The sequence below is a fragment of the Nycticebus coucang genome, chromosome 19 (assembly GCF_027406575.1).
Source record: "Nycticebus coucang isolate mNycCou1 chromosome 19, mNycCou1.pri, whole genome shotgun sequence".
Taxonomy (NCBI): Eukaryota; Metazoa; Chordata; class Mammalia; order Primates; family Lorisidae; genus Nycticebus; species Nycticebus coucang.
The window spans coordinates 12,742,371-12,769,818 of NC_069798.1; the positions used below are offsets into that span (position 1 = coordinate 12,742,371).

A 27,448-nucleotide genomic window follows, 5' to 3' on the forward strand; every position below is an offset into this window, starting at 1 on the left:
TGTGTTCTCAGATCAAAATGAACACACAAACTACAATAAATAACAGAAAGACAGCACAGAAATCCTCCAAACACAAGGAAACTAAAGAACAATCCATGAAGAGAGAAAAATCTCAAGAGAAATAAAAATACACACATTATAAATAAAAATTAATTACAATGTATCAAAATGTATGGAATGCAGCTAAAATAGTGCTGAAAGGAAATAGCACTAAATGCTCATATTGGGCTGGGCGTGGTGGCACACACGTGGCCTGAGCTCACAAGTTCAAGACCAGCCTAAGCAAGAACTAGACCCCATCTCTAAAAATAGCCAGGCATTGTGGTAGGTGCCTGTAGGCCCACTTACTTGGGAGGCTGAGGCAAGAGAATCACTTGAGCCCAAGAATTGGAGGTTGCTGTGAGCTATGACGCCATAGCACTCTACCAAAGGTGACAAGATGAGACCCTGTCTCAAAAAATAAAAATAAAGATAAATAAATGCTCTTATTAAAAGACAGTAATGATTTTGAATCAATAATCTAAGTTCCTTTCTCAAGAAACTAGAAAAAGAGTAAAATTAACCTAAAGCAAACATAAGAAACAAAAAAAATCAATAAAATTTAACAAAGAAAAACTGCAAAAACTTGAAGCAAAAGCTGGTTCTTCGACAATATCAATCAAATTGACAAACTTCTAGCAAGAATAACAAAGAAAGAGATGACGCAATTTATCAATACTGAAAATAAAACAGGTGTTACCATTAAAGATTCTGAAAATATACAAAGGGTAATAAAAGATCATGAAATGCTCAACATACAAAATTGGTAACTTTGATAAAAGGAATACTTCTAAAGAAGTACAAACTAACACAACTAACCCAACATGAATGAAATAATTTCAAGAGTACTATTAATTAATAACGTAAACCCTAGCAAAAAAGAAATGTCCGGAGCCAGCTGGTTTCTCCAGGAAATTCTATCGACTGTTTAAAGAATTAACACCAATTCTACACAATTATCTACCACAATATAGAAAAGGGGGCAACACTTTGCCAACTTACTTTATGCTGCCAATAGTATCCTGATACCAAAGCCAAATAAAGTCAGCATAAAAGAAGAAAACTATACACCAGTATCTTTCAAGAATATAGACCAGTGGTTCTGAACCTTCCTAATGCCACAAACCTTTAATACAGTTCCTGTGGGTCACAACCCACAGGTTGAGAACTGCTGATATAGACAAAAAAGGTTCTTGATAAAATATTAGCAAGTACAATTCAGCAAAGTATAAAAACAATTATACGTCATAATAACAGGGTTTATTACAAAGATACAATACTTTTTCAATATTTAAAAAAGAAAATTAACCAATATAACGTACTATATGAACAAACTAAAGAAGAAATATGACATGGTCTTATCTAGAGATGCAGAAAAAGTATTTGACAAAATCCAACACCCATTCATGAGAAAAACTCTCAGAAAAGTAGGAAGAGAGGTCAACTTCCTCAACTTCATAAAGAACATCTACAAAAACCTATAACAAATATCACCCTTAAAGACCAAAGGTTTTCCCTTAAAAATCAAGAACAAGGTGGGTGGCACCTGTAGCTCAAGGGATAGGGTGCCGGTCCCATATGCCTGAGGTGGCGGGTTCAAACCCAGCCCCGGCCAAAAAAAAAAAAAAAGAAACAATTTAAAAATCAAGAACAAGGCAAATATGTCCTCTCTCATCACTCTTATTCAATACAGTATTGGCACTTGTAAGTAACTCAGTAAAGCAAATAAAGAAACAAAAGGCATACAAATTAAAAAGGAAAAACCAATTGTTCATCTTTGCTCAGATGATATTACTGTATAGAAAATCCCAAAGCTATGAAAACAAACACTTAGAACTATTGAATTCAGCAAGATCATAACATCATCAGATGAACATGCAAAAAACAACTGTATTTCTAAACATTAACAATGAACGCAAAAGGGCGGCGCCTGTGGCTCAGTCGGTAAGGCGCCGGCCCCATGTACCGAGGGTGATGGGTTCAAACCCGGCCCCGGCCAAACTGCAACCAAAAAATAGCCGGGTGTTGTGGCGGGCGCCTGTAGTCCCAACTACTCGGGAGGCTGAGGCAAGAGAATCGCTTAAGCCCAGGAGTTGGAGGTTGCTGTGAGCTGTGTGAGGCCACGGCACTCTACCGAGGGCCATAAAGTGAGACTCTGTCTCTACAAAAAAAAAAAAATGAACACAAAAAAACAAAAATTAAAAATGCATAACAAAGTAAAAATACAATACCATTTACATTTGCTTAACTAAAATGTGACTACTTAGGTATAAATTTAACAAAACATATATAGGACTAACGCTGAAAACCACAAAATATTGATAACAGAAAAATAAAAGATGTAAATAGAGAGAATAAATATAGTATTCATAGATTAGAAGACTAAACACAGTAAAGATGTCAATTCTCCCAAAATTGACATACAGGTTTAATGTAGTTCCTATCAGTTCCCAGCAAGAGTTTTGCAGGTATAGGAAAGATTATTCTGAAATTCATATGGAAAAGCAAAGGAATTCAAATACCAAAAACAAATCTGAAAAATAAGAATAATGTAGGAGAAATCACTTTCCCCAATTAAGCAGCTAAAATAATCAAATGTTGGCTCAGCGCCTGTAGCTTAGTGGTTAGGGTGCCAACCACATACACTGGGGCTGGGGGGTTCGAACCCAGCCCAGCCCTGCTATACAACAATAACAACTACAACAAAAAAATAGCCAGGCATTGAGGCAGGAACCTGTAGTCGCAGCTACTTGGGAGGCTGAGGCAAGAGAATTGCTTAAGCCCAAGAGTTTGAGGTTGCTGTGAGCTGTGATGCCACAGCACTCTACCGAGGGTGACATAATGAGTGGTTCTCTACCTTTGGACTGTATTAAAGGGTTGCAGCATTAGGAAGGTGTCTAGCATAACAGGAGATGGATTCTCATATCTACTTCTGCAATCTATTGCAATATATTATCTTGGTTGAAGTATGAAAATCCAATTTCACACAGGTAATGAACATACAGATGTTCCAAATTATGTTGGGGGAGGGATTATGTCCTGATAGATCTATCATAAGCTGAAAATAGCAAGTTGAAAAGGCATTTAATGCACCTCATCTATCAAACATCAGCACTTAGCCAGCTCAGTAAGTGTTCAGAACACTTACATCAGCCTACAGCTGGGCAAAAATACTTACTTAATGCAAAGCCTATTTTATAATAAAGTATTGAGTATCTTAGGTGATTTATTGAATACTGTACTGAAGTTGTACTCAAAGTACATTTTTTACTGTGTATCACTTTCACCACATCATAAAGTTGAAAAATCATCATAAGGCCAACCATTGTTAAGTCTGGGATTGTCTGCAGTTGAAAAAGGGAAGAGTACTTTAATGGTCTTTTTCAGATAATTGTGTAAATTCTTTGGTACTACACCAAACTTCACAAGCAGTGTTTCTTTTCTTTTTTTATTGAGACAGAGTCTCACTTTGTCACCCTTGGTAGAATGCCATAGCGTCATAGCTCACAGCAACCTCAAACTCTTGGGCTTAAGCAATTATCTTGCCACAGCCTCCCTAGTAGCTGGGACTACAGGTGACCGACCGCCACAATGCCTGGCTATTTCTTTTTTTTGTTGTTGTTTGTTTGTTTAACAGGCCCAGGCCAGGTAAGAACCCACCAGCCCCAGAGCATGTGGCTGTCGCCCTATCCAAGTAGTGTTTCTTAACAGAATTAGAAACGACATCAGTGAACTTTCTAAATTTACAACATTAAAATTTATTGATCTATCTTATACTTTGAATGGATCTTTTATTTATGTATGATTTTAAAACATTCTGCACTAGGCACTTAGAAAATATTGGCTCACTGAATTATGCAGCTCTTCCAAATGTTGACACATTTCTTCATACAATGTAGAAAAACTACATTTATAAATGTTACAAACTACCTCACAGGAAAAGTCTTTAAGCATTGAGACACTGTCAAGCTCACATGGCAGATACAAGTTACCCAAAATTCTAATTTTCACTAAAGCTTTAATTTTATCACTGGTGACAAATATTATCTGTTTTCAACAATCATACTTCGAAATTCAGCCAATACAGGTCATTACCAAATGATACATTCATACAAATCCATACATAAACACATCCTTCCTATTTGAGGCTATATTATTGACAGCAACAATAAATGTTCAGTTCTGACACAAGACGATTAATCCCTTCTTTGTTCTTTTAAGTTTGGCTTTTGAGGTATAATTTACATAAAGTAAGAGTCACCCTTCTTAGGGTTTCAGTTCTATAATTTTTTTTTTTTTTTTGGAGACAGAGCCTCAATTTGTCACTCTGGGTAGAGTACCGTGGCATCACAGCTCACAGCTATCTCCAACTCCTGGGCTCAAGCGATTCTCTTGCCTCCGCCTCCCAAGTAGCTGGGACTACAGGCGCCTGCCACAATGCCCGGCTATTTTTTGGTTGCAGCCGTCATTTCTGTTTTGGCGGGCCCAGGCTGGATTCGAACCTGCCAGCTCAGATGTAGGTGGCTGGTGCCTTAGCCGCTTGAGCCACAGGTGCCAAGCCTAGTTCTATGAATTTTGATAAACACATACAGTTATGTAATCACCACTACCACAACCCAGGCACAGAGTACTTCCATAACCCTAAAAGCTCCTTATACCTCTAAATTTAGGTATTCCTAAATACCTTCTCCCATTCCTAGCTCCTGATAAATATTCAGTTCTAACACAGTTAACTCTTCACTGAATATAGGCATATTATTTTAATATCGTGCCAAAGTCATCCCGTATTTTATCTCATACCAATTGCTGAATTGTAACTATTGTCCGCTGCTTAACAATGTGCATGATGCTGCCATTAACAATCACCATCATAACTATTCATTATTATCCTATTTCAAGTTACCATACTTAATGGCTTAGATTGCTCACCACTGTTTTTCCAGACAAGTCAAATCCACCAGAGATAGGTTTTAATAAGCAGCTGTTAGAATCTTGCAACATATGGCAGATTTGGTCACAGATCTGGCTCTCATCCTCTATCTAGACAACTGTCTCTAAGATAAAATATTATAGGACTTACCTTCCCCCTCCAACCCTGTCAATAAATATTTATTAAGTCTTTCCCCAACTACTTCGTATTTCCTCTTCTATACTGCACTCTTTATCAATTCCCATTCTTTTCAGCCAATTGAAATAATCTTTATTTAGTACATTCCAGATATGAAGTACTCTCCTAAGGGCTATGGAAACACTTTGTGTTTGTTATTTATAACATGAATGCTCTTTCTACTACACTACAGACTAAAGATCAGGAAGACTGTTACTAACTGGCTATATGCCTTTAGAAAATTCATTTATCTTTTCTGAGGTTTAATTTTATTTATAAAGTAGGAATAATATCTGCCTCACCCAGCCCATGAGATTGTTGAAAAGATTAAATAAAATAATAAATGTTCAAGCCTTACAAAAATGAACATTATTGACTTTTGACCCCTCATCCAAAATTCAGGGTTACTGGGGAAGGAAAACCCCCCACCTATCCCTTCATAGTAGTTTTTAAATATGTTATCCCCCATCCCTTATATCAATGGGCAAGAGACATGAATAGAACTTTCTCTAAAGACGACAGACGAATGGCTAACAAACACATGAAAAAATGTTCATCATCTCTATATATTAGAGAAATGCAAATCAAAACATCCCTGAGATATCATCTAACCCCAGTGAGAATGGCCCACATCACAAAATCTCAAAACTGCAGATGCTGGCGTGGATGTGGAGAGAAGGGAACACTTTTACGCTGCTGGTGGGACTGCAAACTAGTACAACCTTTCTGGAAGGAAGTATGGAGAAACCTCAAAGCACTCAACCTAGACCTCCCATTCGATCCTGCAATCCCATTACTGGGCATCTACCCAGAAGGAAAAAAATCCTTTTATCATAAGGACACTTGTACTAGGCTGTTTATTGCAGCTCAATTTACAATCGCCAAAATGTGGAAACAGCCTAAATGCCCACCAACCCAGGAATGGATTAACAAGCTCTGGTATATGTATACCATGGAATACTATTCAGCCATTAAAAAAAAAATGGAGACTTTACATCCTTCGTATTAACCTGGATGGAAGTGGAAGACATTATTCTTAGTAAAGCATCACAAGAATGGAGAAGCATGAATCCTATGTACTCAATCTTGATATGAGGACAATTAATGACAATTAAGGTTATGGGGGGGAAGCAGAAAGAGGGATGGAGGGAGGGGGGTGGGGCCTTAGTGTGTGTCACACTTTATGGGGGCAAGACAAGATTGCAAGAGGGACTTTACCTAACAATTGTAATCAGTGTAACTGGGTTATTGTACCCTCAATGAATCCCCAACAATAAAAAAAAAAAAAAAAGAAGATTGACAGTGAGAATGCAACCAGGTGGTATTTAAGATGGTGAGGGGTTCAGGATTATTGAACTTAGAAAAGGGGCCATGCCATCAGTCTTTGAGGACTTGACAGGCTGTCAGGAAGATTCTATAGGCTTTTCTGTACTTGTCAAGAGGGCAGAACTAGAACACAGAGGCTCACAGTTTCCAATTTCAGCTTCTGGACAATGAAAGAGCCTTCCAGGAAGTAATTCTTCCCATCCATGGACAAGGCAGAGAGCTCCCTTTCTCTGGGAGTGTTTAGCAGAAACTATTTTTTCATCACTTTCTTCAAACCTTACCTAAGTTGACCTGCACTGCTCTGGTTTCTTGCAACTCTTAAGATCCCTATATCTGATCTAGTTGTAAATGATCTAGTTGAAGACATAGAGGCAGACAGAAATGTGTTCAGTTATCACTAAGGGAAACAACAAGCATATTGTAAAACCACATGCTGTCAATTTTGCTATAAGACAACATAATTAAGTATTAAATATGTATTCATTGAAAAGAGATGGCAAGAAAATGAATATTAATATTTGGCCCATAGGAGATGCTTTTTCATCTTTGTATTGTTTTAATTTTTCCAACTTTTCTACAATTGACTTATTTTTAAATGAGATAAATGTCATATTAAAGCAAATGTGTCTCCTAAAAAAAAAAAAAAATATGTTATCCCCCAGAAAGATAAAGTTTAGATTTAAACAAATTAACCATATCTCCTAACATGATGTCAACCATTTCTGGCTTTTGTCATGGAAACTAATAAGCAATAGCCATTTTCTAGTAATGCAACAATGACAAACAAATATTTATCAAAAACTTAACAATGCACCAGGCACTCCACCAAGAACTACTGATACATCAGTGAACAAGACAATCAGATAAAGTTCTCATGGAGCTTACATGTAGAGCATCAATATCTCAAAATATAATAGCTCAGAAGTCTAAGAGCTATTTAAGTAAGCAAACTTTGTTTCCACTTTAAAAAAAAAAAAAATCTCTTAGGAAAAGTAAAATTCCAATCATTTTAGAATTTGTAAAAATATTCGTTTTTCTGTATACGTGCATATAGTTGGCCCTTAAACAACACAAGACTGAAGTGACAGATCCACTTTTAACCATGAATTTTTTTTTCCGATAAAAGTTATACTGTATAACTGACTGTATAACTACTGTATAACTACAGTCTGCCTCTTCTGCCTCTGCCACCCAGAAACAGAAAGACCAACCCTCCTCTTCCTCCTCCTCCTTAGGCCACTCAATGTCAAGATGACAAGGATATGGACCTTTATAAGATCAATTCCACTTAATGAACAGTAAACCCATTTCTCTTCCTTTTGATTTTAACATTTTTCTCTAACTTCTCTGTAAGAATACAGTATATTCTACATACTCAAAGTATGTGTTAATCAACTGTTTTTGTTATTGTTAAGGCCAGTTTAACAGTAGGCTATTAAGTTTTAGGGGAGTCAAAAATTATACACAGATTTTTGACTGTGAAGAGGGCACTCAGCCCCTGTGCTGTTCCTGAGTCAATTATAATAAACTACTCTTTTATAGCCTCTTCACATTAAAACAATTTCTTCCTATTGAAGAAAATATCAAGTTCTATCTTTTTTGCAGGTAAAGAAACAACATACTGAAGAGTTACAATAATGACAGAGGAAATCACTTTATTTGGATTCTGTTCCTCCTTCCCCTCTAAAAAAGATAACATCAACCAAACAAAATCAGCTTTTTCAGCATATGTCAGAAAATGTTCATCTTCTTTCATAGAGCCTGGTGTTTTCTTAACCATATTTTTTAAGGGCTATGAAGAAGCAGAGAAATCTGCATTTGATTCTGATGTGGCTGATCCATGAAGAGGTATTTAGAAAACCTCACATCACCCAGATATATCACCAAAGTAAAGGAGCATACAAGCATCCTTCCTTTAAAGAACCAAATGTGGCTAGGTGCAGTGGCTCAGGCAGATAATCCTAGCTAGTACTCTGAGAGGCCAAGGTGGGTAGATTGAGTTCAGGAGTTTGAGACCAGCCTGAGCAAGAATGAGACACCGTCTCTACTAAAAAACAGAAAAAAACTAGCCAGGCATCGTGGCAGGTACCTGTAGTCCCAGCTACTTGGGAGGCTGAGGCAAAAGTTCTCTTGAACCCAAGAGTTTGAGGTTGCTGTGAGCTATGATGCTCTAGCACTCTACCCAAGGTGACTCTGTCTCAAAAAAATGAATAAATAAATAAATAATGAAGAACCAAATGTTATTCCCTTTGGTACACTCTAACTCGAGTCTTTGGCAAATGGCTGGCAATACTTATTCTAATGCCAGATAATGTAATGTTTTACTTTAAAAAATCAATTTGAACTTCAATTTCCACCCCTCCACGGAAATCTTGGTATAAACTGGCTAATCTGCAGTTCTGACCTAGAAAAGCACATGTTGCAGGGCTAACCCTGTCAAATACCATTCTTTTGACCACTGTGATTGGGATTCAGACATGAGGTCTGACAATTAAGTTCATGAACTTGCCACTGTGTGCGTATGTTGGCAGCACCATACACGGCAGCTCAGTAGGGTTTCATGATCTTGGTGTATCAGTTTCTCACAGTAGCATTCATGTCAACATGTAGCAGTGTCTTGCTGAGTGGGATTCACTATTGCGTTTTGTGTGCTGCTGTGAGAATGTTAGGGCTTAGAGCAAGAAACAAACATTGATAAATTTCTTGCTAAATTTGGCAAAAGTAGAAGTGAAATCAGGGACATGTTAGTCCAAGTTTATGGGGATAATGCCAGGAAGAAAATGACATAGTACAAGTGGATATTAAATGTTTTTCTGAGGGGAGAGAAAGTGTCACTTATAAAGTGAGGTCACGTAGCCAGTAACAAGCAGAACTGATGATAACACTGCAAAAATTCATCACATTGTGCCTCAAAATCATTGGCTGGCTGGGAGAAGTATAACAAACCAAGTAAACATCAATAGAGAAACAGAAACAGGAAAATCTTAACTGAAAATCTGGGCCAACAACATCATGACAATGTACCAGTTCACAAAGAAATATTTAGTGAAAAAAATTTCTGTGAAATGTTCAGCCAGTAAACAGATAACTATAGTTATCCTCCCTACTCACCTGATCTGGCCCCCAATGACTTTTTCTTCACCTGAAGATAAAGAAAATAGGCCAGGTGCGGTGGCTCATGCCTATAATTCCTAGCACTCTGGGAGGCCAAGGCCAGTGGATTGCCCTGAGCTCACAGGTTCGAGACCAGCCTGCACAAGAGCGAGACTCCCATCTCTAAAAATAGCCAGGCATTGTGGTGGGCGCCTGTAGTCCCAGCCCATACTTGGGACGCTGAAGCAAGAGAATCCCTTAAGCCCAAGAGTTGGAGGTTGCTGTGAGCTATGGCACTCTACCAAGGGTGACAAAAAAAAAAAAAAAAAAAAAAGATAAAGAAAATATTGAAAGGAAGACAATTTTGATGACATTCAGGATATCAAGGGTAAAATGACAGCTCTGGTGGCCATTCAAGATTTCCAAAACTGCTTTCAAGGGCAGACGAGGCAGTGGCATCAGTGCACAGCTTCCCAAGAGGAATACTTTAAAGGTGATCATAGTGATATTGAAAGCATAGTGACAGTGAAATGCTGTCATAAAGTATACAGCATTTTTTCTACGATGAGTTTGCAAACTTAATTGTCAGACCTCATATGGGTGCATGATCTGAGTTATCAAATCAATTAGAAACTCTATTTAAAGTTTAAAGGACTTTTCCCCACTATACCTGAACAAAGCAGTCTTAGAAGCTACTGGCTATCATCTTGTAGCCACAGGGAGCAAGCAGTCTATCTGAGAAGGGAGACAATAGTGAAGAAGCGGGCCCGGAAAACCAGCTGCCAGTCACATCATGTGAAAAACTTTTAAGGCCAGAAAAGATATTATAAAGCCTTTATAATTGACACAGTATCAGCAGTGTGTCACAGTATATATTGACACATTATCAGCATATGAACAGGCAAGAGAGACCAATAGAACAGAACAGAAAGTTTAGAAATATCCCCATAGACATATGGAAATTTAATATATGAAGAAAGTGACATCTAAAATAAAAAAAAATAGGCATTTTAAAATAAATGCTATGGAGATAACCAGACAGCCATTTGGATAAAGATAAAATTGGGGGCAGGCACAGCAGTTTATACCTCTAATTCTATCACTCTGGGAGACCCAGGTGGGAGGACTGCTTGAGTTTGAGACTAGCCTGAGCAGAGCAAGAACCCATCTCTACTAAAAATAGAAAAATTAGCCAGGCATCGTGGTGGGTACCTGTAGTCCCAGCTACTTGGGAGGCTGAAGCAAGAGGATCATCATTTGATCCAGGAGTCTGAGGTCACAGTGAGCTATGACAATGACACTGCATTCTGCCCGGGGTGACAGAGTAAGACTCTGTCTCCAAAAAAAAAAAAAAACTTAAAATATATCATACCATAATATATTCCAAATGGATATCAATGTAAAAACTTAAATAGAAAACCATTAAGCGAAAACATGGATGAATTCCTTTGTAACCTAGACATGGAGGACACCTATGACTCAAAATCTTGACACAACGGAAGATAAATTATTAAATTTGAATACATTTTTCAAAATCTGAGGCAAAAAAATGAAATGCACAAGTCTAAAATCAAACGAAAAGCTGCAAAATTAGTTTGCATTTTACCAAAAGGGCAAAGATCTCTATTATATAAAGAACTTCTAAAAATTGAGAAGAAAAAAATTTTAAATGGACAAAAAATATGAACAGGCAGTTCACAGAAAAAATTCAAATGGTCCTTAAAATATGAAAAGATGTTTAACTTTACCCATAAGAAAAATAAAAATAAAAATTACTCTGAGACATCACTTCTCACCTACTACCCAAAGACTCAAGAGTTTCATAGCATATTGTTGGTAAGGGCAATAGACAAACTTAAATATTATTAGCAGAAATATAAATAGCATAACTCCTAAGAGAGGGACAATATTGTACAGCAAGCAAAATTATATATATGCATGTGCCTTTGACTCAGCCTTCTTACTCCTAGAAATCTACTCCTCCAAAAACTTTACTGTTAAAAACATGGAATGAGCTGTACACAACGTTGCTCTCTAATAGCAAAAGGCAAATATTAGTAATTGAAACATCCATCTTTGGGCGGTGCCTGTGGCTCAGCGGGTAGGGAGCCGGCCCCCAAATACCGAGGGTGGAGGGTTCAAATCTGGCCCTGGCCAAACTGCAACAAAAAAAACAGCCCAGTGTTGTGGCGGGTACCTGTAGTCCCAGCTACTCAGGAGGCTGAGGCAAGAGAATTGTCTAAACCCAGGAGTTGGAGGTTGCTGTGAGCTGTGATGCCACAGCACTCTACCAAGAGCAACAAAGTGAGACTCTGTCTCTACAAAAAAAAAGAAAGAAAAAAAGAAATACCCATCTTTAAGAGACTGAATAAACAATGCTAGCATCCACAAAATGGTACACTATGCTGTCACAAAAAGGAATGAAGATCACACACCAATATAGGGTACAATGGACACTACTTTTTGTGTCAGAAAGTGGTGATAACATGAACATGTATATATATTTGCTTTTATTTCTAAAAAGAAAACTGGAATATTAAATCTAAAAATAGGAAAGGGAAAAGAACTGGGCAGAAAAAATATGGGTGGAAGTGAGAATCTTCTGAATGTATCTTGTAAACTTTTAAAACACATTAATTGTTTTACATACCCCCAAAATAGAAAGCAATCTTAAGTATTGAAAAACCTGAAATGAAAGAGCCTAACTGATGTCAAGTTGGTAAAATTACCAGTATAAAGTACTTTTTCTTCTTTTCAAAAATAAATATTAATATCATAGCTATAATTACTGAAAAAAGACAAGAAACAATCTCAACCCAGTAGCAATGAGTATTCAGAGTATCATTCTCCACCAAAAGGGAAGTTTCCTGAAGGAATGGCTGATTTCCAAGTGTGAAGCAAAAATGTATCAATTGAACCTGGGCATCTTATTGTAGCAAAAAACAATGAAGCTCTATCAATTACTATGAGGGTAATATACAAATAACATGGACTCAACCTGAAGAGACTTCTATTAGCAAAAAATAGGAAAAAGAGAGTATCAGCAAATATGATATAAACTGACTGAAACACACCAAAAATATTTAAGATGTTTCCATAATGATGCCAAAAATAAAAGAACAAAACAAAACATTAATAAATAAATGCTGGCTGTATCTTGTTTGCTAACACTTTTGGACTGTATCAGCAGACTTTTGCGTGTCAGCTTTTCAGGTAACGGGAGGATATATTCCTCTGGCTCCCTTAATGCTAGATGAACATGCTCCTCTCTGTCAGATAGCCCTTTCCCACACAGCTACCCTCTCCAGTTGCTCTCTTCCCTTGATCCTTCAGGCCTAGAGGTGGTAGCAGCTCCCTTTCTATTCCTGGTCCTCGGGTAGGAAATCACCGCTACTGGTTTCCTTAAATATTGTCTATATTTCTATAAATAGTCCTTTTCTTTTCTTTTATTTTCAAGAGACAGAGTCTCACTTTATTGCCCTCAGTAGAGTGCCCTGGCATCACAGCTCACAGCAACCTCCAAATGCTGGGCTTAGGCGATTCTCTTGCCTCAGCCTCCTGAGTAGCTGGGACTACAGGTGCCTGCCACAACACACGGCTATTTTTTGTTGCAGTTTGGCCAGGGCCAGGTTCAAATCCGCCACCCTAGGTATAGGACCAGTGTCCTACCCAGGCACCACCCAATAGTCCTTTTCTTAAACTTCCCTCAAATTACCCAGTTTGTGCCAGGTCTAGGAAGTAAAGCTCCAAATACTATGAAAAGTAGCAATTAAAGAGAGAAACTGAAGCATTCAACCTGGATTTCACACTTTGTATTTCATAGTCAACAGCCCTAGAGGCTAACTGAAAGTTCCAGAAAAATTATAGATGAAAAATGTTAAAGGAATGATAGAATTAGAAAATCATGATTTTTAAAATTTTTTTTTTGTGTGTGTGTGTAGAGACAGAGTCTCACTTTATGGCCCTCGGTAGAGTGCCGTGGCCTCACACAGCTCACAGCAACCTCCAACTCCTGGGCCTAAGCGATTCTCCTGCCTCAGCCTCCCGAGTAGCTGGGACTACAGGCGCCCACCACAACGCCCGGCTATTTTTTGGTTGCAGTTTGGCCGGGGCCGGGTTTGAACCCGCCCCACCGACTGAGCCACAGGCGCCGCCCGAAAATCATGATTTTTTATGGTGCCCCATGATCATACTAATGTACACAGCTATGATTTAATAAAAAAATAAAAGAAAATCATGATTTTTGCCATCCCTAATGAAGTAACTGATTCAGCTAAAGATCATCAATGTATGATGGAATCATTACATGAAAGGGTAATGAGGGATTTTACATAGGAAGTTATCACGGTTTATTGTCACCTGAACAGAATGGTCGATCTCAGTTGGCCAGACATTATGTACCTCTCGATGTAATGCAAAAGAAAATACACACAATCGATGAAGTACCCCTGACTGAAAACATGAAATAATTACATCAAGCTTTCAGATCTATCATTTTGTAGGAAATACGAGGACACAAGAAGTTATACATCACAAAGTAACAGAAATAGAAAAATCCAGAATGTGAAATAAGGTCCTATTGAGTACCACTGACCTACCTTCTTCAACAAGACATGGAGAAGGTTAGAAAAGTTGGGGGAATGGGACTTCTCTATATTAAAAAGAGATTTAAAAGACTCTCAAAGGACCTAATAAAAAAAAAGCGACATGTTGACTTTGGTTCCAGATTCTAATAAAGCAACCACAAAAAAGACTTTGTTTTAGAATCAGGGAAATCTAAATATGAACTAGAAATTAATAATGCCAAAAAACTATAATTTTGTTAGGCATGATAATGGCCATTGTGGTTATGTAAGAAAATGTCCCTTTCTTTGTTTTGTTTTGTTTTCCCAGAAATGCTTATTGAATTATGTAAGGGTGAAATATCAATATCTGGAATTTACTTTAAAATATTTTGGTAAGAAAAAATGGCTGATAAATCAAGTGGGAAAAATTTTTGAAAATTATAGAACCTGGGTAAGAGGGGTTCACTATCTTATTCTCCCTACTTCCGCATATATTTGAAATTTTTTATTATTGAATTATCAAACAAAACAAAAATCCATGTTTTTTCCACTGTAACTATAGTTTTTGATCTTGAGTATGTCTAAGAATCCACATCTCATACAGAATCCTAGGACTCATCCCAGAAAATTCCAATTTTGTTTGTCTGGGCATAGGCCCAGATTCCATTTTTAACAAGTTCCTCAACTTAAATCTGATACAATCTACAGACTCATATCTGAAAATTATACATTTAGACTGCTTTACTACAAGTAAAGCAAACATTAAAGGAAAGTCATGATCCTATCTCTTACTCCTGCAAGCCTTACCCTACACCTGTCTTAGTAGATAGACATTTAATTAATCCTTTCTCTGAGACTATAAATTCCATGAAAGCAGGGCTTATGTTTGTTTTTACTTCACCATGGTGTCCCCATTGCATACCAGAATTCCTAAAACATAGTACACACCAGATAAACATTAATAACAGCAAAGAGAAAAAAGAAGAGTTAACTATAGTCCACTGTTTCAAAATTAGTCCCAGACAAGAATCTGAGAAAAATTTCAATTTATTGCCAAAAGTCTGGTATAGGAAGTATGGACCAAAAACAAAGGGCATACGTTAGCTTACCTTTTAAAATATAATACAAGTAAAAAATAACCTCTTGCATCTCTGAGAAATCAGACTTTGGACATTAATTTGAATATCTACTTTCTACTAATTGTTTCGGAACTATAATAAAAATTTGCTTCATATCTCATAATCCCGAACAGGGAGAGTAGGTGTATTAGAGAACTATATTCATTCATTTTAACGAATATACAAATGAGAGATTACCACCTTCTCTTTAAAAAGTAGAAACCCCGGGCGGTGCCTGTGGCTCAGTTGGTAGGGCGCCGGCCCCATATACCGAGGGTAGCGGGTTCAAACCCGGCCCGGGCCAAATTGCAACCAAAAATAAATAAATAAATAAAAATTAAATTAAAAAAAAAAAAAGTAGAAACCCCTACAGTTATGAACATAAGTCACAAATTCAAAAAATATCAAGTGCCAAATATCACAATTAAATTTAGTTTAAGAACTAGTTCCAAAAGCAACACTTATCAAACATAGTTCCTATTCAAACACATCTACCCCAGCATCATTTAACTGTTTAAATGGTATTACTTAAATAATAAATAAATAAATGACAATTTAAAAACTGATAGAACTTTATAGAGACAGAAAGGACATCAAAAACTACCTGGTCCACATCTTTGTTGTACAAATAGGGAAAATGAAGTCCAATTAAGAAAAAATTTACTTGGTCGCTTAGTTTAACAACAAAACAAGACTATACTAATGCTTCGAATTTCCAGTCCGGTTTTATTTTCACTGTACCATGCAAATAGCATTTTTTTAAAAAATATATATTTTCTATTGTGACCTGCAGTAATATCTGTTCACTTCTTGTACGTAAGTGTGTGGCATCCAACAGCTATGCTATGAACTTAAACTAAGTGGATATACCCCATTTTTAGCAGGAATGGGGATTATCTTCAGCAACAGAACTCCATATGTAATATTTCCTGATATGTAGGCTTTTCTATCATTTATCATAACAGAATCTATAATTTTCACCATAATATTCATAACACTAAAACTTAAAACTTAAACATAACACTAAAACTAAAGAGGCGTAGTGGCTCATGCCTGTAATCCTAGCACCCTGGGAGGCCAAAGTGGGAAGATTTCTGAAGCTCAGGAGTTTGAGACCAGGCTGAGCAAGAGCAAGATCCCATCTCTACTAAAAACAGAAAAATTAGATGAGTGCCTGTGAGTTCCAGCTACTTGGGAGGCTGGGGCAGAAGGATCACTTGAACCCAGGAGCACTCTCTAGCCTGGGCAATAGAGTGAGACTGTCTCCAAAAACAAAAAATAAACAAATAAAAAAATTATAATCATGAAATAAAACTAAGTGTGAAGTTATACAAAGTCCAATGTAAAAGTGAGAATTTACACTTTGTTCAACATAAAATTTTACCTGTGGTTCTTTCTTCTGGATTAGAAACATTTCTGACTCAAGGGATTAAAGAATGACCCAATTCATGTCTCAGCTGTTACTCTGAGCCACTTCTGTATATACCCTCAGGGTGACTGTAGAGCAAGAATCCCTACTTACCCAACATACACTCAAAGTATAAAAGAAACACAGAAAGAGAACAAGATAACAACTCAATCTCCACAAATTGGCTTCCAATTGCTTTTTATATCAATCTAAACTCCTGGCACAAAGTAGATAGATACCAAGACTAAGTGAATAAACAGTCTTTAAAAGCCCCACCCCATTCTATTGAATCCGCTTTCAGTTACAGCTAGCTTGGATGGTTCAATAACGCAGAACTAGATTATGAATTTATGAGCAGCCTGAGGTGCCAGATCTATTACTGTGCACTTTACAGAAGACAATAAATATCAATTCCAGCCTAAGCACCATGACTGGCATATCACAGGAATATTATAAATATGACAATAAGTTACCAATTATCAAATGCTTACTAAATGCCAAAAGTTGTAATCACTGCTTTGCCTATATAATTTATCACTGCAATAATGTAGTTACTATTATCTTCACTTATTTTCCAGAAGATAAAACAGGCATTGAGAGGTTAAAATAATTCACCTAAAATCCTTCAGCAAATACATAGGAAAGCCTAGATTTGAATCCAAGTTTAGATCCTACACAAGATTTGCTAAATGAACGAATGAATCAGGAGAGTAACTTTTTTTTTTTTTAAGTTCCTGCAACATAATAACATCAAAACTGGTCTAGAATGGCACACGGGAGGCAACTCAACTGCTCTTCGCGTGGAAATCAAGATCAAGAGATTTCGGAAGCATAATTGTTTGGTACCTAGGCAGGTGGTGATCCTTGGTCCCAGTGCCAGTGGGGAAAAAAAAAACAACTGGTCCAAACTAACCAGATATGCAACTAATATTGGTAACACCTATTAACTCATAAATCATGAACACTGACAGAGATCCAGCTTTAAGCTCCAAAGATTTAATAATTTCTGGTCTTTTCATTCCACCGACAAGTTAAATACAATCCCAAAGGTGATCAATTCAACCAGCAAGGCATTTATACAGCAATAATCTAGATCCTGCAACACTATCCAAAATCTGTTTTAATAACCAAATATGTGGACTAGGACTGTCAGAAAAGTTAACAAGAGAAATTCCAGTTTAGTGACAGGGACAGTAGTGGAGTTAATGACAAAACAGTTAAGTTTATGGAAGGAAAGCTTGTTTGGGGATATGAGGAATTTGAGTGATAAAATGACATCCGAGTAGGAGGTGCCTAGAAGGCAGTCAGATATTTAAGACTTGAAAAAAGATAAAAGACTAAAAATAAAGATTTGGGTATCATGATCTTTTCCAAGGGTGTGAAGAGAAAGATAAGTGTTAAAGGCCCATGAGGTAAGGAGAAAAAGAAGTCAGCAGTGAAAAGATAAGAAAGCACTAGGTCACTGGGCCACTCCCAGCCCCTTCCCTTGCCCTCCTCTTAACTCCTTCCTTCCATTTTTAAATAAAAAATTTTAAAATAAAAAAAAAGAAAGAAAAGAAAGCACTATATCAAAGCAGCCCAAGAAAAGAGAATTTAAAGGAAGAAAAACGTGGGGCTTGATGTCTCATGCCTGTAATCCTAGTTTAACTCTGGGAGGCAGAGGAGGGTGGATTGCCTGAGCTCAAGAGTTCAAGACCAGCCTCAGCAAGAGCGAGACCCTGTCTCTTAAAAAAACAAACAAGCAAAAAAGAAAAAAAAAAAAATAGCAGGGCGTTGTAAAGAGCGCAACTTGGGAGGCTGAGGCAAGAGAATCGCTGGGGCCCAAGAGTTTGAGACTGCTGTGAGCTATGACGCCATAGCATTCTACCAAAAGCAACAAAGCATTAAATTTTTTTTTTTAAATTAAAAAGAAAAAAGGCAACAAAGTGAGCCTCTGTCTCAAATAAATAAATAAATAAAATAAGAAAAATTCAAAGACTGAAACTTTTGCAGAAATTTATTTGCATTTGCTTTCCATATTCTGGAAAACTGCCTAATGAGAAGTGGTAGTAACAAATATGCCACAAAAGGGTACGCACTATTCCAGCTAATACTGGTTCCCTTCCTTCTCTTCCACCCACCAGTTGCTATACCTCCACCAGCTAGACGAAAATTGGTAAGAAAGGTCATGTTCTTAACTGGCATCCTGAGCAGTGTGCTAATAAACATGCTACATGTAGGACAGCTATATTTTTATAAAATGTGCATCAAATTTCACAACAAATACATCCTTAACCCTCCTATCCATTTTGCTTTTTTCTTTATAAATTTACAAATCCTAAGCATTTTTCCCCTGCAAAGATTAAACAGATTTAATTAAACTCTATCCCTACTCTGTCTTCAGAGGTACTCAAAATCAATGAGAAATGTTTACAAGCCCTAGATAAAATAGATTCTATGGTAAAGAAGACAGAAAAGGGAAAGTAGTTCCTGCTAATCATTAAAATAACTATAACATGGACAGTAAGAAAAAGAACCATTAAGACATTAGAAATAATCTGACTTATAAAAAACTAAGGTTGAATAATTTGAATGGCCCAAGAAACAAGTAAATGGTTTTCAAAATATGCCTTAGTATTTGCAAACTACCTTAGCATTTATATTTATAATATGAAAAATGAACTCATTTAGTTATTGAAATAAATTATAAGTGTTCAAGAAAAGGTTAAACAGCATCTTAGCAGGTTTCATCAGCTACATTATTTTACAGCTACTATCCCTTATCTGAAATACTTGGGACCAGAAGAACTTCGCATTTTGAATTTTTTCAGATTTTAAAGTATTTGCATATACATAATGAAATACATTGGGGATAGGACCCAAACCTAACACAAAATTCATTTATGTTTCATATATACCTTGTACATAAAGCCTAAAGGTGATCTTACACAATATTCTTAATAATTTTGTGATTGAAACAAAATTTTGACTGCATTTTGCCTGCAACCTATCAGAAATGGTATTTTCCACTAGTGGCATCAAGTCAGTACTCAAAAAGTTTAAGATTTTGGAGAATTTCAGATTCCAGATTAGGTATACTCAACCTGTAATATTCATCATTAGTACCTCAATGAAAAAGCTGTTCTGTGGGAAAGGTGATTTAAAAAGACATTTGCCAGCAAATTATTTTGAAACCAAGAGGTTTAGGAATTTCCATTTTTGAGAATGAATCTAGTAAAGGTAGTGGAGAATATAATAAAGGAAGCAGAAAATAAACAAGTGACAAGGGGCGGCGCCTGTGGCTCAAGGAGTAGGGCGCCGGTCCCATATGCCGGAGGTGGTGGGTTCAAACCTAGCCCCGGCCAAAAACCAAAAAAAAAAAAAAAAAAAAACAAGTGACAATCTCATTTTTTGAGATTACAAAAAAAAAATCTAGAACTAAAGTATTGTATATGGCACATAATATATACTCAATGAAGTATCAGCTAAATCAACAAAGGTCAAAATAATAGAGAAAGGTTAAGTATTATTAAAGGAGCATTGTCCCTATAACCTATGAGAAGTCCAAAGTCCAGATAGGGGAGACTAAGAACAGGCTCGCTTGTTCATTGTGACTGTTGAAAATATAAATTTATCTAAGTATGCATGTTCATATTTGTATATGTACACACACACATAAAATATATAAAGAACAGAAGTGAAGTCACCTGATGGGTCATTCTGAATGGTAGAATGAATAAATGAACATGCAATGATAAACATACAATATTATGCAAAGAAAATGTATCCTAGATACCATTACAAAGCAGAAAAAAGGATTCTTGTTTCCAAAGAAAAATCCCATCTTTACCCAGTTCAGATTGATATTGTAATAAAAAGTTTTCAGGAACAGCTATCAATAAATAGCTGTGGATGTAAACAGAATAAATGGCCATGATTATAAGATTACAAGAGGAAAAAAACAACCAAATCTTGTCTGATGACTATTCTCTTTTCAAAATATTATTTTAGAAGTCTTGGACTCAGCTCAGCGCCTGTAGCTCAGTGGCTAGGGCGCCAGCCACATACACTGGAGCTGGCAGGTTCAAATCCAGCCCAGGCCTGCCAAACAATGACAACTACAACCAAAAAAAAAATAGCTGGGCATTGTGGCAGGCACCTGTAGTCCCAGCCTCTAGGAAGGCTGAGGCAAGAGAATAGCTTAAGCCCAAGAATCTGAGGTTACTGTGAGCTATGATGCCATAGCACTTTACCCATGGCGACAGCTTGAGACTCTGTCTCAAAAAAAAAAAAAAAAAAAAAAGTCTTGGACTCCATGACACCTGACTGTTGTAATTCTGAAGACCTTGATTGTTTATTCCCTTTAGTCTTCCTCTTTATCCAATCTTCATCTTTCACTCTCAGTTCTCTCTGTTTCTCCCTTTTATCATTTTATCAATTTCAATTTTCACCTTTGTGCAAATGATTTCCAAATCATTACCTGTAATTATGAGCTCAGTTCTGTATTTCCAACAGTCTATAGGTCATTTCTTCAGGGTGGTCTCATTACACCCTCAAACACAACAAATCCAAAACTGAATTTATCTGTAAGCCTCTTCTTCCCAAGTGATTTCCAACCTGACTTTGCTATTATATTTTCACCATTCTCCTTATAATTCACGCTCAAAATTTTTGAGAGTCATTTGACTATTGCCTCTCTCTTTGGTTGCCCCCTCTTCTCCCCAACCCTGCCAATTAAGTTCCATCAATTCTTTCTTTCTCATTCTTAAGCCCCAATTTTGGGGTTCAAACATTTCTGGACTATTACAATGCCAAGGCACACTAGTCAGGCCGCCAGAGTGAGACTCTGACTCAAAAAAATAAAGAAGCTAGAAGACAACTCAAGAAAAAAAGTTACTAAATTCTCCTTACAACATCATTTCATGAATAAGGAGGTCAAAAAGCAAAATTAAAAAAAAAAAAAAAACCTATGCACTGGACCCATAAACAGAGGGTGGCGTGTTCAAATCTGGCCCCGGACAAACTGCAACAAAAAAATAGTCAGGCATTGTGGCAGGCACCTGTAGTCCTAGCTACTCGGGAGACTGAGGCAAGAGAATCGCCTAAGCCCAGGAGTTGGAGGTTGCTGTGAGCTGTGACACCTCAGTACTCTACCAAGGGTTACAAAGTGAGACTCTGTCTCAAAAAAAAAAAAAAAAACCCTTCCCGGGGCAGTGCCTGTGGCTCAGTGGGTAGGGCGCGGGCCCCTTATACCCAGTATGGAGGTTTCGAACCCAGGCCTGGCCAAACTGCAACAAAAAAATAGCTGGGCATTGTGGTGGGCGCCTGTAGTCCCAGCTACTCGGGACGCTGAGGCAAGAGAACTGCCTAAGCCCAGGAGTTGGAGGATGCTGTGAGCTGTGAGGCCAGGGCATTCTACCAAGGGCAACAAAGTGAAACTCTGTATCCAAAAAAAAAAAAAAAAAGACCCTTCCCAATCTCACTCATCTTATCTCCAGTCTTACACCACACTGATCCATCTTGTGCACATCTTATACACAATGAATCTTGTACACAACTACAAGATTCATCTTCTTCATTCATCCTGGCATGGTCTTATTTATAAACATTTCATGGCCCCAACACACTACAATCGAAACTTCTAGCAAATCAAATCCTCCACAACCTAACCCCAATCTATCCTTCCAACTTTATTCTCCCCCATTTTCCTAAACTGTCAAAGTCTATCATGCCTCCACCCTCTATTCATGTTATCCTCTACTTTCCCATCCCCAATATCCTCTATCTAATTCCTATCCATCCTCCATAATTCACCTTGGCCCTCTCAATTCACAATGATTGGAATTTACCACATTTACTCAGTCCATTAAGTGTTTTCTTTGTTTCTGTGTATGAATGTGACTTATGCTTGTCTTCCTAAATCAGTGGTTCTCAATCTTCCTAATGCAGCGACCCTTTAATAGTTCCTCATGTTGTGGTGACCCCCAACCATAACATTATTTTTGTTGCTACTTCATAACTGTAATTTTGCTACTGTTATGAATCGTAATGTAAATATCTGATCTTAGGCGACCCCTGTGAAAGGGTCGTTCGACGGCCAAAGACGTTGCGACCCACAGGTTGAGAACCGCTGTCCTAAATAGATTGGCCGTTAAAAGAAAAAGTTCATGATTTACATTACCCTGTACCATCCACATATTAATAAATATCTGCCGAAGTTCCCACCAAATGAAGCTATACCAAGAAGCTAGAAGAGGCGTGGCGCAGTGGCTCACATCTGTAATCCTAACACTCTGGGAGGCCGAAGTGGATGCATTCCTTGAGCTCAGGAGTTCAAGACCACCCCCAGCAATACCAAGACCCCATCTTTACTAAAAATAGAAAAACTGAGGCAAGAGGATGGCTTGAGCCCAAGAATTGAGGTTGCTGTAAGCTATAATGCCAGGGCACCCCAGTCAGGCTGCCAGAGTGAGACTCTGTCTCAAAAAAATAAATAAACGAGCTAGAAGATAACTAAAGAAAAAAAGTTACTAAATTCTCCTTATAACATCATTTCATGGAATGAGGAGGTCAAAAAGCAAAATAAAATTAGATATGTGGAAACTGTATAAATATTAAAAGATGAATTAAATCTTTTAGAAGTTGTTCTAATTCCTTCCATTTATGTCATTTAATAATAATAAATGTATCTCAAATAAAAGTCCTAAAATGTATCTTTATTGTCTCTTAATAGGAAGAACATCCATAATGTGGGAGAGACATTTCAGATAACCCACAGTACTCCTAATTTCACAGTCAAGAATGCTTAGCCTTACAGTAATCCCGATAGCTTTGGGAAGAAACCTTGGAAAACCCACACATACCAAAAAACTTATGCAGGTTTTTAGAGTAACTGTAATGTATGTTAATTTTAAACAATCTATATAATTTTCCTCTGATTCAAGATGTAACTTTTGAATGCTATTATTTCTTTGAACAGCATTATTGTTTCCTTAATGTTAATCCCCAAAATTTTGCATGTCTGACATTGTTTCATTGAAGGTACTGTAAAATCCTATCCATACACATATACACATACACACTCCCTGAAGCTTAACAGATTATGTGGTTTTGTTTGGACTAAAATAGAAATACAATTTTTAGTTGTTCAGAAACTTATTTACAGACAACCATTCGTTTTAGGGGAAATTGATCAAACTCAAGAACTCCTCAATCATTTACAGATAACTGTATATGTTATCAACTACAGAACAATCATTAAAGCTCTGCAGAATGTGTTAAAAGTGACAATGTTATGTACAACACCACCAAAAAAAAGCAGCTATATTATCTGATACTTTTGAAACCAACAATACTGAAAAAGGAGTTAATATTGTGATGACCTATGATCAGTTCGTTATCTTGGTTCTTACTGTAAATAGTTTAGCAAAAAGTTCCTTCATACTCAAGCCACCTATGACATTTTGGCTCAAAAATCACTTCCTCAATATCGATTCTCCATTGTCACTTCCAAGTCTAAAAACTAAACTCCTAGGAGCTAAAACGCAGAAATGCAAAGTCATCTTTTCCAATGTTACTGTCAAACCAATCAGGAAGATTAATATTACCACGATCGCCATTCAACAAACTACGTAGTAATGTTTACGTGATAACTTTTTATGATGCCTGCACTCATAAAGTGAGTCAGAACTAAGTTCAGAGAGTAGTACAGAGCCAGTGAAACGGTAAATAATTTATGGCCATGCCACGAGATCTTAACGATATTCCAAGATTCTCCGCGAACAGAAACCTGGTGTTTTCCAAGATGAACATACACACCTGAGACTTTCTTTTGCAGCTAACCAGACTGAAAGCAATACATTTAGAACCCCAGACAAGCAAAAGTACTACTCACCAGCAAACAATCCGAATTCACTTCCGACTTGGGATCCCGCAGCAGGTTGTCGATTTTTTCAAATCGAGTCTCAAAACTGTCCCCAGTCGACATGTTGCTGCTACAGTGACAATACCCTTGTACCAGCACCAGCCCGGAAAGCAATTTCAACCAACTTCCTCCGTGGTGGGTTCACAGCCGCGGGGCTGAAGAGCCGGAACGTCTGGGTCACCAGGTGCGCCCAGTTCTCCCTCCTCCCCCTCACTGAGGGGACCTCCGCTCTCCAGACCCCCGGCCGGGGGCAACGGCGACCCACAGCCGCTCGGACGCCCAAAGTCGCATCCCACCCGGCAGCCCTTCACGACAGCCGACAGCGCCGTCGCCGCTAGCCTCGTCGTCCCGGCGAGGTGCTTCAGCCTAGCGGGCCCCCGCCGCCGTCGCCATGGAGGGGTCCCCGTCCCGAGATGGGCAGGAGAGGCGAGAGAGAGAGAAGCAGGGTGGAGACTCCTCGGGGCAGCAGGGGAGGGAGAAAAGGAAAGGCGAAGGCGAAGGGCGGGTGAGGAGCTGTGCCAGCTGCAGCCGCCGCTCGGGCCACGGGCCGGGCCCGCTCCACGCAGAGGCGCCGCAGGCGGTCTAGCCCCGCATCCCCGGCTCTATTTGGCCCGGCCTGACGCACCGATTCGTCTTGAGGAAGAGCTGGTCCCCGCGGGGAAGCCTCACTCTCTCATTTTTGTCCCGTCGCTGCTGGGGTTGCTGCTACGGTGTCCGGCGGGGCAGGGCGAGGTCGGTGCCCGATGGAGACTTAGGAGAGCACAGGCAGTGAGGAAGACGACAGTCGGGTCCCTGAGGCTGCTTATGGGGAGCTTCTGGGAGGGGCTCCGTCCCGGCAGGGGAAAGGGCGAGTCGCGGCGGCGAATGCCTGGGGGGTGGGGCGAGGGGGGCCGAGAAGGACTAATATGTCCGCCTTCCTGTTCAAACAAACGGAGACCGCCGGCGCGGACTGCGCATGCGGGGCGCGGACGGTCGGAAGGGGAACAAGCCCGGCCGCGCGCGCGCGCGGCGGCGCCTCCGCAGGGCGTGGTCGTGCCGCGCCGGAGGCCGTGCTGGCTGGAGAAGAGGGCGGGCGCGGGGGAGGAGCCGACCGGGTGCGGCGGGTGGCTCAGTCCCCTCCCGGGCGAGCATTGGGGAGCCACGCAGGGCTCTGGAGCGGCCGTGGAGGTCTGAAGACCGAGCTCTTGCTACTTCTACTAGCTGTCCTAGCTGCTGCCCTAGTTCTGTTTCCTCTAGGCTGCAGCCAGTCGGGAGAATTCTGGTTAGGAAAGAATGCTTGTTATTCTTGTTATCGTCGAGATAGGTTCGTTCTTGGGCAAGATAACCTTTTCATCGGCGGCAGGTACCAGCATTTTAGCATAGTGGGGATTGGGTTTCGGTGGTATCCCATCGTTAGCCTTCCTTGAACCCCACAGCGTTTAACTTGTTGGTTAGTCAGTAGGAAAATAACGAAGCACTACAATGTTCAACCCTCCCAGGCCGAGAGTGTATGTCAGGGGAGAATTAAAATACCGCCTTTGCAAGAGATAGTCAATGGAAGTAAACGTTCTCATTAAAAAATTAAGTCCTTCCTATTAGTTCTTTCACGTCGCTAACATCCTCACTGCAGTTCTCTCCTGGATGTGTAATGCTGCCGTTTCAAATAAAACATTCGGAAAAACTTAGAATTGCGATTTTTATCAGAACTAATGTAGGACATGAGAATAAGAGGCATTTCCTCCTAGTTCAGTTGCTTGATTAACTGTCGTGGAAGGAGGTAAAAGACTTATTCAACCTGCTGATAATGTTCCTCACTGCTTTCAGTAGGAAATCTATCGTGATTTATTTCTAATCAATCTTAAATTCAATCCATCTTTATTTTTGCCCAGAGGTGAAATTGTATATCGCTAGAAATAAAATATGTGGATATTTTACCCCACATTGAAAAATGCTACAGATGAACCCAATCGTCTTTCTTAAGCGTTATACAGAATCCATCAACCTTGTGATGGAAGTCAGAGATTAGGAAAATATTATTCTGTTTGCAAAATATCTTTCTATTTTCATTTTATTAGATACAAAAAATATTTAGTTACAAAATCAAGATGGAAAGTAAGTCTTCACAAAAATCATAGCATAGACAGAGACAAACTTCAGGTATTTGAATAAATGCCTTTGCAGTGAGTTTTCTTGGCTCCAATATTTTAAATCATGTGAGTTAGATTTATTTTTAAGCATAGGGCTTAAAATAAATCTGGCAGTTGCCCTAAAATACATTTTCTAAACCCTGCTTGTCCTTTTTTTATTACCATTTTTAGGTATTCTTAGGAATTTTGCTGTTTCTCAGAGAACTGCAAATATTATGTTGCTTTTCATTTGGACACAAGAAAAAGTGCAGGTAGCTAAGACAATTTATTAGTGGCACTGATAAATGTTAAGTGGGAGTGATAACCAACCCCGCAGAGTTACTAGTAATATATGTGGGGTCTATATATTCTATTTACCTGCAAGACTATTCTTTATAGCTCACAGCATCCTCTAACTCTTGGGCTCTAGCCATCTTTTTGCCTTAGCCTTCCGAAAACCTGGGACTACAGGTGCCCGCCACAACACTTGGCTGTTTTTAGAGATGGGGTCTCGCTCTTGCTCAGGCTGGTCTCAAACCTGTAAGTTCAGGCAATCCACCCGCCACAGTCTCCCAAGTGCTGGGATTATAGGCATGAGCCACCTTACCCACCCAAGACTTTTCAGATGATTGTAACACATCAGAAAACAATAATTGTTTTTTACTATAAGACAGATAGACTCTACATTAATTTTTTTAATAAAAAGATCCCCATCTGTAATAAAGCCAAATGATAACAACATTAAAGTTATGTTCCAATTTTAAAATTCTATCATCTAATTGTA

At 38.5% G+C, this 27,448-nt stretch overlaps 1 protein-coding gene across 4 annotated transcripts in view; it reads right to left on the reverse strand.

The window, feature by feature from the left end:
* ROCK1 (Rho associated coiled-coil containing protein kinase 1) overlaps nt 1–25,548 on the reverse strand; it is a 160,625-nt gene extending 135,077 nt beyond the window's left edge. For 3 of the 4 annotated variants that reach the window (XR_008375957.1, XM_053571386.1, XM_053571385.1), the window contains exon 1: nt 24,530–25,499. Coding sequence is in view for 3 of the 4 variants with exons in the window: in XM_053571386.1 (XP_053427361.1) it covers nt 24,530–24,622 (93 nt within the window). In the remaining variant the exon portion in view is untranslated. Of the gene's footprint in view, nt 1–24,529 lie in introns of all 4 variants that reach the window. The other variant, XM_053571384.1, reaches the window with a different exon arrangement.
* Between the last annotated feature and the right edge of the window lie 1,900 nt (nt 25,549–27,448).